General features: G+C 40.5%; 1 protein-coding gene and 1 non-coding gene across 5 annotated transcripts in view; both read left to right on the top strand.

The window, feature by feature from the left end:
- Positions 1 to 206: 206 nt before the first annotated feature.
- Positions 207 to 18,292, top strand: part of secisbp2 (SECIS binding protein 2) — a 108,731-nt gene continuing 90,645 nt past the window's right edge. For all 4 annotated transcript variants that reach the window (XM_069928679.1, XM_069928669.1, XM_069928690.1 and 1 more), the window contains exons 1-3: positions 207 to 334; positions 13,993 to 14,135; positions 16,703 to 17,006. In XM_069928679.1, the coding sequence (XP_069784780.1) occupies positions 305 to 334; positions 13,993 to 14,135; positions 16,703 to 17,006 (477 nt within the window). In that variant the 5' untranslated portion in view covers positions 207 to 304. The remainder of the gene's footprint in view (positions 335 to 13,992; positions 14,136 to 16,702; positions 17,007 to 18,292) is intronic.
- On the top strand, positions 10,861 to 10,967 carry LOC138752105 (U6 spliceosomal RNA). The gene has a single exon (XR_011350379.1). It is a non-coding gene; the product is annotated as a U6 spliceosomal RNA (small nuclear RNA).

Below are 18,292 nucleotides of genomic sequence, written 5' to 3'. Positions count from 1 at the left end.
TTCTTTAATAAAGTTCTTGGTTTTTAAACTACTGTCTTCAAGTCTCTTCCTTGCAAAACACAATTGCAAACAATACATGTTCGCTTGGACAGACATTATTCCCTCTCTCTTAAAAGTCAGGTTGCTCATGTTTAAAAACATCTCAATTATAAACTAGCAGAGGGAGCCATTTGTTTCACGCGTATCCTTCGCACGTTCGGCCCGCGGGCCTTCCGGGCTGCCGTAGTGAGGTGGTGGGCATCACTGCTGATGTGACAGTGGCGCCAGCGAACGGCGTTGCCTTTTGAGCGCAGCGTCTCTCGCCATGGCTGAGCGGAGTGCCAGCCAAACAAAGGTACGGCGAAGAGAGGTGGTCCGGGCTCGGTGGGGCGTCGTGCTGAGGAAGTTGGGTGTGCGGGGGGTGGGGGGAGGGTTCTCTGGTCGGCGCTGCGAAGTGCGGCGGCCCAAGCCAAGTTGCACTGGGGAATCTGGGGCGATTGCTGGCCTGACCCCTTACTTCGTTAGTTTGTCGCATCGCCCTTTACTTTTATGTCTATTGGTTGTAGCCACGAACACAGCAGCTCGTCCTATATTTTCGTGAGAAATAAATAATATTTGCAACTCTAGGACGTCCCAGGCTCTTCAAAACCAGAACGTTGTCGTAAGCAGGTAGCGCAGTTTGTCTTGGACAGCGGTTTGAAACGTTGTAATCCTTCATTTAAAGTAAAAGCATTCTCTTCATTTCTTGCCACTACTTCAAAAATGTTTACTTATTTACGGAATGTTAAAGTACCAGTTCTAGTTTTATTTGGTTAGTCATGTTGATTCACGAGATCATCTGGCTTGCATAATAGTGTTCCTATCAGTTGGCACTTTTAAGCTGCAACACGTGAGTAGCCCTTCTGGGATCACTGGGGCAAAGGTGCTTCCAGTACCTTTTAAGCTGCAGAGGGATCCCACCCCCCACCCCCTCCCACCCCCAATGACGCGGTTGGTGATGCGTCACGCAAGGGAACTATCCGTGAGTATTGTCCCCCCCCCCCCCACAGCAGCAACCCCTCTCCTCTCCCCCACAGCAGCAACCCTTCTCCGGCTGATTGTGACACCCCCTCCCCCCACGACATCGACCTGTCCTCCATGGCAGTGACCTCACTCCTCCCCCCCCCCCACCAATTGTGGCCCCCTCCCCTCGCCACCCTGGGACCCACAGCAGCGACCGTTCTATTCCCCCCCCCCCCCATCGCTGCAGGCACTTCATCCAGGGGTTTCCCTGTGACACCAGCGCGCAAGTGCTGACGTCACAGGAGTAACCGGGTTGGCCATTTTGCTGTTCAAGCCGCCAGTAGATGCATCCTGGGTAAGTTTAACTGGGTTCACTGACTACCTCTGAGGTAGGTCAGGGACCTGGTTGGATCTGCATCTCGCTGACTGGGCCGGATCCTTTCAAGCTGTTGCGTGAATGGGGCGCTAACCAGGCAAATTGCCTGGTTAACCCCATTTTACACAGCAGCTTGAAAGAGCCTAGTGAAACCAAACTGGATTTCTTCAGCTTGAGTTCCAAGTAAAACTGATCATTGTATTTTTTCCATTATACTGTGTTAATAGGACTACTAAGATTAAAAGTTGCTTTTAATTATCAGTTAATACTATAAGGTTGAAATAATGGTACATTTAGTAATCAGTGATAGATCTGTATGAACAATAAACTCTACCAAAAAAAAATCACTTGTTTGATGAGAATGTGCAGGAGATCCAGGAGCTGATTACCTTAAATGCAAACAATTCTTAGATTGGAAACTTCTCCATAGATCAAGGGGTTAAAACAAGGCTTGACAATCTTATAAACTAATCTAAAAACCTGTGTTTAAAAAGGTTGGAAATTTGATATAAAATTGCAGCATCACATCATTCTTTGAAAACCAAACTTTTAAAAAGCTCTAGATGTGGTCTGTGAGGAGAACCGCTGTGATTTATTCATGTTTGCATGGACCATAAACCACTGGAAAGGATTTTGGGTCCAAAAACATTAATTCCTGCACTGGCTGCTCAGAGACTGCAGCGATGGGCTATCATGCTGTCTGCTTTTGACTATGAGTTGAAGTTTGTGGCTGGGAAGGACAACGTAGTGGTAGATTCTCTGAAATGTCTCCCTCTACCTGAGACAGAGACAGGAGATGATGCCTTGTACAATATCGCGATACATCATTTATAAAATTTACCAGTTACAAGTGACGATGTCAGAAGGAGGACACGTACAGACCCGATATTGTCACAAGTGCTCGGATGGGTTAAGACCGTGAATGAGGGCTAATGATGTCAACAATGAGCAGTTGAAGCCATTCATACATTGGTGTCATGAGTTAACAGTGGAGCAAGATTGCATCCTCTGGGGATACAGGGTAGTCATTCCCCAATGGCTCCAAGGAGGCGTGTTGTTGGAACTATGCACATCACATCCAGGAATAGTACAGATTACAAAAAATCGTGAGGACTCACGTGTGGTGGATGAACATTGTTTCACTCGACCCTCAATGTCCCTGTCAATGTGTAACCTGTCAACAGACTCGCAATGTTCCAACAATGGCGCAGTTGACGCCATGAGTCTGGCCAAGAAGTCCATGGAGTCGTATCCACAATGATTTTACCCAAAAGGAGAAACAGGACTCCCTAGTTATTGTGGATGCACATTCAAAATGGCCAGAAGTCATTATGATGACTCAATAACAGCAAGTGCATTAATCAGAGTGCTGAGGGACTTGTTTGCCAAATATGGCATACCAATCCAAGTAGTGAGCGACAATGGACCACAGTTTTGTGGTGAAGAGTTTCAACACTTCCTGAAAATGAGCAGTGTGAAGCAAGTGCTAGTTGCACCCTACCGTGCTGCAAATAATGGGGCGGCAGAGTGAATGGTTCAAGCGTTTGTTGAGTGCCACCAAAATCATGAGTTGCAGTGCACAGGAGTATCTGGACAGCTTTCTGCTGTCATATCGATCAGCGAAGCACCCAACCACAGGACAAACATCATCCAGTTTGTTCCTGGGACATGAACTTTGAATGAGATTGTCCCTGATTAAACACAATGTGGAAACCACAGTAGAAGTCATGTAGAATGATCAGAAGCGACACTGCAACAAGAGGCAGAATTTGTGAGAATTCTACCCAGGTGATCAAATATTAGTGGAAGATGCGTGGCATGGGGGTATAATCGCTGAGTGCACGGCACCCAAGTCATGCGTTGTCAGCATGGGCGACAGTCGTGTGTGGAAACGCCCCATTGACCAGATGAGAAGGGCGGATTTAGACGTCTTCTGTACGCAATGCTCAGATCACCAAGGAACAAGTCCCATTGAGCTATCGACTGCTGATAGATAATCAAGAAGCAGGAGAGCTATATTTTGAACCTGGAGACAAAGTATCACAGCCAGTCGGAGAGGAGATTGCAGAATCTGAGACGCGAGAACCTGAGAGACTTGACAAATAGTCAGGAGAGTGTGTGCCCCAGGCTACTCTGCTACTGAGATATTCTGGCAGGATAAGGAGAAAACCAGGGAGGCTTATTGCAGAGATGTCATAAATGGCTAAATTAAATGTAGAAAGTTACTCTTGCACTGTAATGTTCTGAATTTAAAAAAAATGTAAATGGATGATGTGTAACACAGGTAGATGGATAGTTAATCTTGTTTCCTATAGGGTGGGGTGGGGGGGGGGGTTAAGAAACATTATTGTGGGAAGCTTGATATTTCTGTCATAGGAAAAGAAAGCTTAGGAGGGAGGAGTGTAATTATGCAAATGATACATGTGTGTGAGGTCATTACCTGACGTTTTAGTATGTGTCGAAGGCCCTCCATGACTGCAAGCATCCTGTTTTGAACCTTCCTACAATTGAACATGTGAGTTATTGTTTACCAACGTACTCAACAACAATGTTGTTGAAAAGTGAAAAAAATGTAACATTCCCAATAACCATCGCCTCTGAAAATTGAAGAGGATCATTTGGAATGGCACTAACAATCTTCTGGAACTTATGAAACAAGTGAAATGGCAGAAATGTTACACCATCTCCTTTGCTACCCATCATGTCACTGACTTCAGTTCTGTGACAGAGTTAGTGCCTCCCATGTTGGCATCTTGAGCAACCTTACAACATGGATAACGTGAGCTTGTGAATAAGTCATCCTCTTTCCCAAAGGGAAGAGGATGTGACAATAATAAAACAGGGAAAGATTCTCAGGAGGAATTAATTGATTAAGGCATTGGGCAGAACTTGCAAATCTTCAAACCCAGTGACATAATAGGTAAATTAGTGACTTTTCCTTGGCCAACATTGCCAACACCCAGGCTCTTATCAGTCATACAAATATCTTACTGAAGTAAGCACTTGTAATAGCATAAGTTTTTCACAATAGAAGCACTGCTTCATGGAGATTCCGTGGATCTCCTTTGAAATAATGTAACATTTTGCTGACGTGAGAATCTCTTGGGAACAAAATAAGCATATAATAGGAGAGCAGAACATCATCAATAATTTGCCTAGTTGTTCCATCAAGCATCACCAAACCCAATGGTGGTGAGGTCTGTGGTTCCTACTTGGAACCCACAGAGCCCCAGTGGAATCAGGTCCATGCTGACTCTGAGGTAGTCCAAGAAGGGCACAACCAGAATGGTAAGTGTAGTGGTTAGCACCAGTGATCTTGGTTCAAATCCAGCACTGTCTGTAGGGAATTTGTACATTCTCCTTTTATCTTGCATGGGTTATCTCTGTGTTCTGGTTTCCTCTTACATTCCAAAGGTGAGCAGTGTTTGTTGGTTAATTGATCACATGGGTGTTTTTGGGCAGTGCAGGCTCATGGATTAGGAGAGCCTGTTATCATGCTACATCTCTAAATTAATTTAAAATTTTTTTAAAGTGTTTTTATCAAAACTGAACAATTACTGAAGCTGGAAATCTGAAACTAGAAAGCTAATTCTGAATTTTTGGGTAGTATTTGGAGGGGAAAATTTATTAATTAGGTTTTAGATCGGAATGTCAGATGTGATCTGCAGCAAAGTTTCATCAAAAAATCTGCAAGCTTCCAAAATGTGATTGAGTTGAGAATATCTTGGAATCACAAGGCCTTTTTTGATTAATTAAACCAAATTGAAATAAAGAAAGAATCTTTGATCAATTACGGAGTTAAAGAGACAGAAAATGTGTTTTTTTTTCATTTGAGTTTACCAGAGGGAAGTAACCTTGAATATGTGATTACAGATACAATGTTAATCAAAAGATTTATAACAAATATGTATATTAAACTGCAAGAAAAGGAGAATGAGGAAACAAATGGTAAAACTAAACAAAAATGGGAACAAGATTTAAATATAAAGATAAAAAAGGAAACATGGGAGAAATTATGTTCTGGAACGATGAGAAATACAATAAATACGAGGCTACGTATGATACAATATAATTGGTTACACAGACTATACATTACACCGCAAAAATTAAATAAATGGGACCCAACAGTATCTGATAGATGTTTTCGATGTAAAAAAGAAATGGGAACAACAATTCATGCAATCTGGACATGTGAGAGAGTAGAAAAATTTTGGGATGATCTCAATCAGATATTAAATAAAATAACAGAAAACAATATACCAAAGAATCCAGAGATCTTTCTCCTAAGTAACATAAAAAACAAAGAATTTGGAATTGATTTGGAGGATGCACAAAAAAGATTTGTTAAGATAGCCCTAGCCGTAGCAAAAAAATGTATTATGTCAACCTGGAAATTGGAAGATAATTTGAAAATACAACAATGGTATATAGAAATGAATAAATGTATTCCATTAGAAAAAATAACATATAGTTTAAGAAATAATATTGAAATATTCGAACAAGTATGGGAGCCTTACATTAAATACAATAGCGAAAACCTACCGGGGACAAACATTACCTAAGTTGATGGAAGGAGAAGGAAAGAAAAGAATGGACTCAGTAGAATTTCTGGTGTATTTTTGTTGAATGACAACATTGTCTGACGGGTTTAATGCAACCTAGATTGTATACCTAAAATGGATGAGTGGGGGGGTGGCTTGGGAGGAGGGAGGGGGGGGAGAAAAAGTCACTGTATATGTGTGAAAAAGAAAAAGTGTACATCATGGCTAATGTGATTTATGGTGTGAAAAAAAAAAATTAAAAAAAAGAGAAGTAGTTAATCCAGGTAAATGGCCACAGGCTGAATCCATGAATTGATTGTAAAGTCAAACACAGTGCAATTGTGTATGTTTGGCACTTGAAATTAAAAATTCAAAAATATATGTTCAACAATGAATCCATTGGAAAATTTGAAAGACATCTGTGTGCCCAAAGTGGTTGGAATGTAAAATAAGTCTACCATGTGGAGTGGTTACGGATAATATCTTGGTATTTGTAATGAAAGATAAATTAATCGACAATTAAATGAGGGGGAGTGAGAGTTGGTTTGTATAAAGGATAAATATTAGTCTTGATTAAACAAAGAAGCTGAAGGGACTCGACAAGCAGGCAACATCAGTAGAGAGAAAATGACATTCGATATTTTGGGTCAGGACCCTATTTCTTGGGCTAAAGGGGGAAGGGAAGCTAGCAAGCATAAAACAAAGTGGGGGGGGGGGTGGTGGGGACAGGGATGGGGAGGGGTCAAGTGGTGATTGGATACTGAACAAATGAAGGGAGTACCTTTTTGCTCAAAATTCTGGTATCTGCAATTCTTGTGTTTCTCAGCCTAGAGTAGTTGAGCATACAACCTTTTAAGCCATAGAAGCCATTCTTCTACACTCCAGGGAATAAAGTCCTAATCTGTTGAACCTTTCCCTGTACTCAGTCCCTGAAATTTGGGTAACAATGCAAGTAAATCTTCTCTGCACTTTCCCTATCTTGTTGAAATCCTTTCTGTAGTTAGGTGACCAAAACTGCAGGCAATTCTCCAAAATTGGCCTCATCAATGTCTTATACGGCTGTAATATAGCATTCCTAACTCATATACTCAAGACTTTGATTTATGAAGGCCCGTATGACAAAAGCTTTCTTTATAACCCTATCCACCTGTGGCACCACTTTCAGGGAATTCTGTATCTGTATTCCCAGATCCCTCTGTTCTACCTCACTCCTCATTAAATTCCATCTGCCGTTTTTCAGCCCACTTTATAAGATGGTCCAGATCTTTCTGCAAGCTTTGAAAACCTTCTTCACTGTCTTACTAATCCAATTTACCACATTATCATCCAGATGATTGATTATAGATGACAAACAACAATGGCCCCAGTACTGATCCCTGGGCACATCACTGGTCACAAGGCTCCTATCTAATAAGCAATCATCCACCACTACTCTCTGGCTTCTCCCATCCAGCCATTGCCAAATAAGTTCATGACTTCTCCATGAATCCCTGTGTTTGAACCTTCCTGACTATCCTCCCATGCAGAATTTTGTCAAAGGCCTTACTAACGTTATGTAGATAACATCCACAGCCTTTCCTTCATCAACTATTTTGGTAATCTCAAAAAACTCTTTAATATTGGTTAAGCATAATCTACCATGCATAAAGCCATATTGACTTTCCCTAATCAGTCCCTGGCTATCCAAATAATTGTATATCCAATCTCATGGAACACCATCCAATAATTTACCTACTACAGGTATACAATCCTTTATCCGGACATCTAAAATCCGGAAAGCTCCAAATTCCGGCAAGTGGAGCGAACCATCGGCAGCACGAGTCAGGGGGTTGAGCGACCGGCAGCGCAAGTCGGGTGGCCGGGAGATTGGCAGCGCGTGTCAGGCAGGCGGTGGGGGGAGACCGGCAGCGTGAGTCGGGTGGGTGAGAGACTGGCAGCTCGAGTCAGGCAGGTGGGGGGAGACGGCAGGGCGACTGGTAGGGGGTGGGGGTGGATACGGCAGCACAATTCGGGTGGGCTTAAATCTGGCTTTCTGAAATCTGGAAAAATCTGAAATTTGCAACATTCTGTCCCCCAACGGTTCCGGATAAAGGATTGTATACCTGCACTGATGGTGATGTCAGGCTCACCAGTCTATAATTTCCAGGGTTACTTTTAGGGCCTTTTTAAAATAATGGAACAAAATGAACTACCCTCCAATCGTCCGGCACCACACCAATGGCTAAGGACATTTTAAATATTTCTAAATAATCTCAGTGGTAAAAACTTATTTGCATTTACTCTATCTATACTCATTATAATTTTGTATACCTTTATCAAATCTCCCCTTATTCTTCCACGCTGCAGGGGAAGCTCTCCTGATGACCACTTTCAGGGAATTATATAACTGAATTCCCAGCTCCCTCTGTTCTACTGCACTCCTCAGTGCCCGACCATTTATCGCGTATGTCCTACCAAAATGCACCACCGCACACTTGACTGTATTAAATTTATCTGTCAATTTGCCACCCATTTTTTTAGCTGGTTCGGATCTCTCTGCAAGCTTTGAAATCTTTCCTCACTACACTTCCATCTTAGTGTCATCTGCAAACTTGCTGATCGAATTTACCTAATTATTATCTATATCATTGATATACATGACAAACAACAGTGGACCCAGCACCGAACCTTGAAGCACCCCACTCCAGTGTCACAGCCCTCTAGTGGGACTCCACTACCACTCTTTTGCTTTTCCCTTATAGCCAATGTTGAATCCTATTTACTAATAGTGAATAAATACTGAGTGACCAAACTCTCCTGACTGACCTCTCATGTTGGACCTCGTCAAAGTCCATGTAGAGAACATTGACAGTAGTCATCAACTTTCTTGGTGACATCTCAAAAAAAAGACCTTCCATGCCAAAAGTGATGCTGACTATTCCTAATCAATCCCTGATTATCCAAATACTAGTACATCTGATTTCTTAGAGCATCTTCCAATAACTGTTGTCAGGTTCACTGGCCAGTCATTTCCTGGGTTTTTTTTTATTTTTGGAGTCCATTTTAAACTGTAGGACAATGAGGTAACCCTCCAATCGTCCAGCACCTCACCTGTGACTAATGACATTTTAAATTTGTCAGGGCCCCTGCAATTTCTGCATTAGCCTTCTTCAAGATCCGAGGGTAAACCTTGTCAGGCCCTGGAGATTTATTCATGCTTATTTGCATGAAGTCAGAAGCATCTTCTTCTCTTTAATCTTTATAGGTTCCATGATCTCACTGCTTGTTTGCCTCACTTCCCTTGACTTTGTGCCAGTTTCTAGAGTAAATACAGATGGAAAAAACTAATTTAAGATTTTCCCCTAATCTTTGACTGCGTAAGTAGCTGACCCCTTTGATTTTCAAGGGGACCAATTTTGTCCCTTGCTATCCTTTTGCTCTTAATATACCTGTAGAGGCCCTTAGGATTTTCTTTCACCTTGTCTTCCAAAGCAAATGTGTCTTTTAGCCCTCCAGATTTCCCTGCATTTTTTTTTATACTCCTCTAGTACTTCATTTTCTCCTTGTTGCCTATATCTGCTTCTTCTTAACCAGATCTCCAATATCCCTCAAACACCAAGGTTACTTATGCCTGTTAACTTTGCATTTAATCCTGACAGGAATGTACAAACACTGTATCCTTAAAATTTCACCTTTGAAGGCCTTCACTTACTGAGCACATTCTTGCTAGAAAACAACATGTCTCAATCTACATCTTCTAGATCCTTTCTTATTTCCTCATAATTGGCTTTTTTCTAATTTACAATCTCAACCCAAGGACCAGACCTTTCCTTATCCAATTATCTTGAAACTAATGACATTATGATCACTGGACTCAGTGTTCCATTGTGCATACATTCGGTCTCACTCCCTAATAGGAGATCTGGTATTTAACTCTCTCCAGTTGGTATCTCAATATATTGATTTTGAAAACTTTCCTGAACTCATTTGACAGACTCAAAGCCATTCAGCCCTTTTACAGTTTGGGAGTCCAGTCAATATATGGAAAGTTAAAATAGCCTAATATCACAAATTTCTGTTTCCTTCAGCTGTCTGCTATCTCCCAGTAAATTTTCTCCTTCAATTCTTGTTGACTATTGGATGATCTATAAATACAACCCCATTAATGTGGTCATGCATAGCCTATTCCTCAGTTCCACCTATATGCCCTCAGTGAACGAGGCCTCTGGACTGTCCTGACTGAGCATATTTTCCCTGACGAGCAATGTTACTCCTCCCCGTTTCACCCCACCTGCTCTATTGCCTCTAAAACAACAGAGACCTGGTACATTGAGCTGCTAGTTCTGGCCCTCCTACACCCACGTTTCATTACTTGCCACAATATCTTAATTCCACAGGCCAATTCAAGTTTATTAACATCCAGTTGTACAAGTACAACCCGATGAAACAACGTTGCCTAGACCTCAGAGCAAAAACATGCAAGAACACAACCAGATATAACACACATAGAGGAAACGACACATATGCAGGACGTTAATACATGTATAAAAATAAATAAATATTGTTCAATAAATAGTAGACTCGGAGGGTTAGTATAAGCAGTTCATTCAGAACTTCAGCAGTCTAGCTACCCTTGGGAAGAAGCTATTTCTCAGCCTGATGGTTCTTGCTCTGATACTCCTGTATCTCCCGATGGGAGTATCAATGATTTTGTGTGCTCTTCACGCTGATTGGGGGGGGTGGGTGTTGGAGACCCCAGTGATCCTCTCTGCCACTTGGTGCTGGGACCGCAGCTATTTACAATATATATTAATGATTTAGATGAAGGGATTAAAAGTATTAGCAAATTTATGGATGACACAAAGCTGGGTGGCAGTGTGAAATGTGAGGAGGATGTTATGAGAATGCAGAGGGACTTGGAGAGGTTGGGTGAGTGGACAGATGCATGGCAGATGCAGTTTAATGTGGATAAATGTGTGATTGGTGCTCACTTCGGCAGCACGTATACTAAAATTAGAACGATACAGAGAAGATTAGAATGGCCCCTGCGCAAGGATGACACGCAAATTCGTGAAGTGTTCCATATTTTTAAAATTATATATTTAAAAAAATGTGAGGTTATCCACTTTGGTTGCAAGAACAGGATCCAATAGACTACTATCTGAATGGTATTAAGTTAGGAAAAATGGAAGTATAATGAGATCTAGGTGTGCTTCTTCATCAGTCACTGAAAGTAAACATGCAGGTACAGCAGGCAATGAAGAAAGCTAATGGCATGTTGGCCTTCATAACAAGGAGAGTTGAGTAAAGGAGCAAAGAGGTCCTTCTGCAGTAGTACAGGGCTCTGGTGTGACCACACCTGGAGTATTGTGTGCAGTTTTGGTCTCCCAAGTTTGAGGAAGGACATTCTTGCTATTGAGGGAGTGCAGCATAGGTTCACAAGGTTAACTCCTGGAATGGCAGGACTGAGATATGTTGAAAGATTGCAGCAACTGGGCTTGTATACACTGGAATTTAGAAGGTTGAGAGGGGATCTGATTGAGTGGGTCTATAAGATTATTAAGGGATTGGACATGCTAGAGGCAGGAAACATGTTGGGGGAGTACAGAACCAGAGGCCACAGTTGATAATAAGGGGTAGGCCATTTAGAACGGAGTTGAGGATAAACTTTTTTACCCAGAGAGTTGTGGATCTGTGGAATGCCCTGCCTCAGAAGGCAGTGGAGGCCAATTCTCTGGATGCTTTCAAGGAAGAATTAGATAGAGCTTTTAAAGATAGAAGAGTCAAGGGATATGGGGAGAAGGCAGGAACAGGGTACTGATGTGGATCATCAGCCATGATCATAGTGAATGGCGGTGCTGGCTTGAATGGCTTAATGGCCTACTCCTGCACCTATTGTCTCTTATGGTCCTTTGACTTCTAATTCACTGCTATTCAGCAACTGTACCACACTATGATGCAGTCGGCCAGGATGCTCCTGTAGAAATTTGACAGTCTCAGTCTTCTCAGGAAGTGCAGTGGGTTTTGTGCCTTCCTGATTAGTGAAGATATGATGGGAGTCCAAGATAGGTCACCTGTAAGTGGGCGCCAAGGAACTTGGTGCTCACTACTGTTTTAACTCAACGAGATATTAATATGTAGTGTGGGGTGGGCTTTCCTGATCTTCCTGATCATCTCCTTTGTCTTGTCTTTGGTTGTTATCTTGCACCACATTCACCTAAATCTTCCACCTCCTCTCTGTAGTATGACTCATCATTATTGTTAATGAGGCCAACTATAGTGCCATCTGTGAGCATGGTGATTCTGTTGGTGCTGAATCTAGTGTTACAGTCATGGATCAGTAACATGAACAGGAGTAGGCTGAACACACGGCTATGAGGTGCACCAGTGATCAACGTAACAATGCTCGACATTCTGCTGCAGATCCATACAGACTGTGATCTTTCTGTTGGGAAATACAGAATTCAGTTACAGAGAGGGATGTTGAGTCCCAGCAAGGCCAGCTTCTAGGAAATGATTGTATTAAACACCAAACTGAAGTTGAGGAACAGCAGCCTGGCATATGAGGCATTGTTCTCCAAATGGGGCAGGGTAGAGTGGAGGGTTAAAGCTATAGTATCAACAGTGGAATGGTTTCTTCTATAGGCGAATTAAAGTGGGTCCAATATCTCTGGGAGAGCATTCCATCACCAGTTGCTCTAACTATTTCATAATGTTGGAGGACAGTACCATGGACGATAGTCATTGAGGCCTGTTACTATCACCATCTTTGGTACTGGGACGATGATGGCTGTCTTAAAGTCCACGGGGATAATGGACTGCTGCAATGATGACACTCTAAGCTTTATTAAAAGCCTTTTGAAAATCCAATTACACCACATCCACTGCCTTACACTTATCAGTTCTTATAGTCACATCCTCAAAAGAACTCCAGAGGTTTCAACAAGAATTATTCTTTCAAAAACCATGCTGACTGATCAGTTCTTTTTTTTTTAGATTTATTTACAAATAAAAATAGAGACTATCAGATTAGTAGTTCTCTGCATTCACTTTTTCCTTTCTTTATCACATGGTCGGATCACTATTGCTACTTGCAATCCTTGGGACCATTGCGTAATCTATCGAGTTATTTATAACTGCCCATTTCAGAACTCTGGGAAGTAGACCATTAGATTCTCATGATTTATTGGCTTTTAATTGTTCCAATTTCTTTAGTGCTTTTCTTAAAGCTGATAAATATTTCCTACAATTCCTTATTCTTGGAGAACTCTGGTATTTTTGGTAGTTTTGTGAAGGAAGGCACAATATTTGTTTAATACTTCATCTGTTTCCTTGAAGGATATTGACAAATATTCTTTGGGTTCACCAAATACTAATGAAATAAAACAAGTGGTCTTTGTAACAGAAGTGTTTCAGTGTTTTAAATTGAAATTAAATTGGAGTAACAGGCCATTTTGGCCCACGAGTCTGTGGCACCCAATTTACCCCCATTTAACCTACACCCTGGTACAATTTTGAATGGTGGGAGGAAACCGGAGACCCTGGAGAAAACCCATCCAGACACGGGGAGAACATGCAAACTTCTTACAGACAGCATGGGATTTGAATCCCAGTCCGTTCCTGATCGTTGGCACTGTAAAGGCCTTGCGCTAACCACGACACCAAGCTCACATGTATGCTATGCTAACCAAATATGTATGTATGGTATGAACTAAAAAATCCTTTCAACGTCTCAGCTTCATATTTGCTACACTTTGCACACAATAGTTCTCCTGCAACTCACATCATGAGAACTGATTTACAAACTATTTTAGTCATTTGTATGTATAGTAATAATTTGTAAATGTATTTATGGTTTCTCTTTTAAAAAGAAAGTGGCACATTTTACATTAAATTCTGTCCTTGTCAGCAAAGGATGGATTAAAGTTACCTGTGAACTGTTCGACAAGGAATACTTGTATAACAAGAAAAGTGGAAGTAAGAGTAGGTTACATGTTGGCTTCAGAGTCTGAAGGACATGCCAGAGATTTGCAGACTACACAGAGCTGTTCTGTTGAAAGTAGTATATGTACTTTCATATTTTTGTTAAATAAAATATAACTCAATCTTTTATAGGAGACCAGATTATCAGCTGATGTTGAACCATTCGTGCCAAAGCAGCAAGTAGTAACACTGAGATGGTCTGAATCTTCGTCTGCTTCATTGCCCAGATATTTAACAACGTGCTATCCATTTGTTCAAGATCCTTATGTGGATGGGTGAATATTATTTGATATTTAAATGTGTTGTTCATCAAAACAGAAACATTCATTATCATGAACCTTCAAAGAAAAAGAAAATAGAAATCGTTACACTAGTGGTAACAGCACTACTTATTCAACATCACAATTAAAATGTGGTACAAGAAGGGATGGTTTTAATAGTGAGGATGTTTCTGCTTGGCTCACTTCAGTGAGAGCTGAGCAGCCCTCACTACCATTCTCTGGTGTGCAGAGACAGCATCATTTCCAATACCGGCTTCTGATCAGCAAGGCCCATGAAGCACAGAACCATATTCTCCAACTGCCCAAAAATTGTTTTAATAGTCCATTAAATATTGACAAGCTAACTGCCTCTCAAAAAACTTTGTATTTTTTTGAAGATAGTTGACATCCATGTGCATTTAATAATTTTTGAATGTTTTTCAATAAACCAAAATTAAAATAATAGCATATGTTTGTTTTAACATTTAAATATATTTAAAAGAAATGTTAACAATCTGAAATTTTTATTCTCCTCCATTGAAATGTATTAGGTTCCTGAACCTATCCCAAGGTCCAACCTAGCACAGATTTAATGAGCTAATTCCACAGCATAACAAATGAAAATCTCTACTGCTAGCCTCATAGCATAGTCAGAATAATAGTTGTGAAAATCTCTGAGGAATTTTTGGACTTAAGATTGTGTGAGCAACTCTCTGTGGGGGGAAAAAAATTGTAGATCAGAGGGTTTTAGTTAATGGGGAAAGACGACTTAGCAAAAACATGTTTGGAACTATAAGGATAAGGAGAGTTGAAGTGAATGATCAATAATTATGAATATTTCTATAAACTTGAATAGACAAAAATATTCAAAAAATGATTAATTCTCATCAATCTCTAAAACATGAATTTAAAGATCGGAAGCGATAGTGTTTCTGAATAAACCAGGCTCTCTATCTACAGGAAGAAACAATTTGACTTTGATGTTAGATCCTTGATTGTGGATATGAAGTATTAACTGATGAAAGTAATGTATTGCCAAATATTTAATTCTGTTTCCTAGAAACTGGGTTGAGGTTCATTTAAAAAAAACTAGACGATTCCTCTGCTCTTCATCCTGTTTTACCCATTCCCTCCCTCTCCTACCCACCAACTCTTTGCATAGGTTTACGATCTTTGTTTACGGAAGAATAAGCATTAACACCACTAGTGTTTCTTTTTTTCTCCCATGGAAGTATAAATAATGGGCAAAAAATAAAATCGGTTTTTAAAAAGAAAATGCAATAAATGAGGTAATAAAGCCATTCTTCCCACTTACTCCTTGTGTTATTTAACATTCTGTTTTCACATTGCTGTGGTAGGACTAAGTACTTAACCTGCAATATGCACATTAACCTGCAGGAGCATTGTTTTCACTACCTTTTGTATTAATTTTGTCTTATGATTAAATGTACTGCTTAATTGTCCTATGTGCTAAATGGAGAAGGAAAGTCAAGCTCATGTCCCAGTCTGGGATACTCCACTTGCCTTTTACCAGAGAGACAAAGTTCTTGCTGTTGGATTCGAAACATAAGAGATAGGAGCAGGAGACTCCTGACTGATCTGGTCTTGGACTCTGCTCCACCTACCCACTTTTACCCCATAACCTCTAATTCCCCTAATGTACAAAAATCTATCTGTTTTAAATGTATTTAGGAAGGCAATCTCGACTGCTTTCTTGGTCAGATAATTCCACAGATTCACTATTCTGTGGGAAAAGCAGTCCTCCTTATCTCTATCCTAAATTAACTTCCCTGAATTTTGAGGCTATGTCCCTGATTCTAGTCTGACCTCCCATTGGAAACAACTGTTCTGCCTCTCTTATCTATCGCATGTTTCCATAAGATCCCCTCCCATTCTTCTAAATTCCCATGAGTATAACTCAATTGACTCAATCTCTCCTCACAGTCTAACCCGCTCAACTCTAGAATCAACCAATTGATCGTCAGTATATCTTTTCTCAGGTAAGGAGACTAGAACTGCACCCAGTTCTCCAGATGTGGTTGCACCAGTGACCTGACCAGTTGCAGCATGTTCTCACTGGTCTTAAATTTAATCCCTCTAGCAATCATGGCTAACATTCCATTTGCTTTTTTGATTACCCATTGCAGTTCATGCTCCTAAGCCCCTCTGCACATCAGCATGCTGCAATCTTTCACCATTTAAATAATAATTGCTTTCTAGTTATTCCAGTGCAAATGGCTTTTTGTTTTAATGATGATCTTGGTCCTGGCACTAGTGGCCTGCCCTTGTAACCAGTTATGTTTTCCCAGTCACAGTTTAAGCATCCACATTAATGCCTTGTAAGGCACCAGAGAGGTCATAACAATATAGTCGATATGATTAGAAATAAAAACATGAAACAAGAGGAAGTTGTATTTGCTTCATAATTTTAAAAATCCTACTATGTAAGGATGCATTGCTTAACTGATGAAGAAAATGCTAGCATAATGGCTGTTCACACAGGAAAATAGTGAGGACTTTTCTTACAATTCACTCCCATCCTATCGATTAATGCTATTGTGTTTTTTTTCTATACTGTTTAGGCAGCATTTACGCGAACCAGAGAATGTATGCAGTAAATTTTCCCAGAATTATAGAGAGCTGAATACATCCTATCCAGTTATGTCATCTCATTTACCAGTGGATTATTCTCCATATTACTCATATAAACAATCCTCTGATTCCTCTTTGAATCCATTGGCTCAAACATCTCTGCACTCTGAGGCTGAGGATATTTACTCTTCAAAGTACAAGTATAATAGTAGTAGCCGAGGAAACAAGAAGAAGCAGCAGCGTGCTCCACAGGATTCTGAGAAGGACCGATCATTGATGGGCCAATCTTCAAAGGTATGTCATGTTATCCACTGTTGGGACAAAGGCATCTATGAGAATTTGTAACAAATAATACAATTGAGAAGCTATCCTAATTTTTGTACATACCATGTGTAACCACTGACAGAATTCAGAGCTATCCTTAGTTGCTACGAACTTCTGTTCTCATCAAAAATGTAATCCATGTTTGTCAAAGCTTTAAATCAGTGGCAATCTGGACACCAATTAATTTGACAGTCTAATATAAAATATGAACAATTAACTCCACTTTTGTGGTATTTCATGAGATATTTATGGTGATATATTTGTTTAATGAATGAACATCAAGATGCATAAAAGGAAAAAATCTTATTAAATTAGCTACTATATTTGTTTAAAGCATACCTCAGGTTTATTTATCATCTGATTATACAAATGCAACCTGATGAAGCAGCATTCTCTGATCCTCAGTGCAAAATCTGCAAACATATATCCAGACGTAACACACATACATACTGTGCCGGATTATATCATATTTTATATTGTATGAGATATGTTTTTGAAGGAGATAGATTGTGGGAGTAGTATAGGTCACAAACAAACACAAACACTTCACAAAACAGATCTCATTTAAAACAGACAGTCCAGGCTCCAAGCGCCTTTGCTAAAACTTCGAAGAATGCCTATAGAGACTTCACAAGTCGGTGTTAATTGGACATTCTGTGGAGTAATGGATTACTGTTTTGAAAGCAACAGATGAATAGACTCAGAAGATTGGGTCCAGTGCCGTAATCTGTCTGAATGCAGTTTGCTGTTCTAAGACAGTCATGTGGTTTTACAAGCAGAGAGAGAGAGAGAGAAAACTGGTTTCTGCAGCATGGCAAACTGGCAGCTTGTTTAAAATCCCATCTTGAAGATTGGTTGTAAGTTCTGAATTCAGCCTATTGAAACAACCCATGTGGTCCATACGAGAGGAAATGGCTGGCTGTATTTCATCTGAAGTTAGGGAAACAAAAAGGAACTCTGTGTTGACCTGCAGAAGAAGAGGAAAACACTGATGGGGCAAGTTTCTTTGGCAAGACAATGAAGTGATCGATCAGAGGGAACTAGTTTGTTTGTGTCCAACGAGCAACAAATTTCTCTCTGAAACCAACGAGAAACTTCCTGAGCAGTAACCAATTACTTTTAAACACCAGAGCTTGGTGAAAATTCATAAATGTTAAATTCTGTGCACAGTATAAGAATTGCCTGATACCTGTGAACTTGAAGGAGTGAAAAGTGAGATTGGGTTGTGAATCAAAGAACTTTTCTGAACACATTAC

The sequence above is a fragment of the Narcine bancroftii genome, chromosome 1, assembly GCF_036971445.1.
Source record: "Narcine bancroftii isolate sNarBan1 chromosome 1, sNarBan1.hap1, whole genome shotgun sequence".
In the NCBI taxonomy this organism is placed as follows: Eukaryota; Metazoa; Chordata; class Chondrichthyes; order Torpediniformes; family Narcinidae; genus Narcine; species Narcine bancroftii.
The sequence above is the reverse complement of the archived record's forward strand: the minus strand, read 5'-3'. Positions and strand labels throughout refer to the sequence as shown.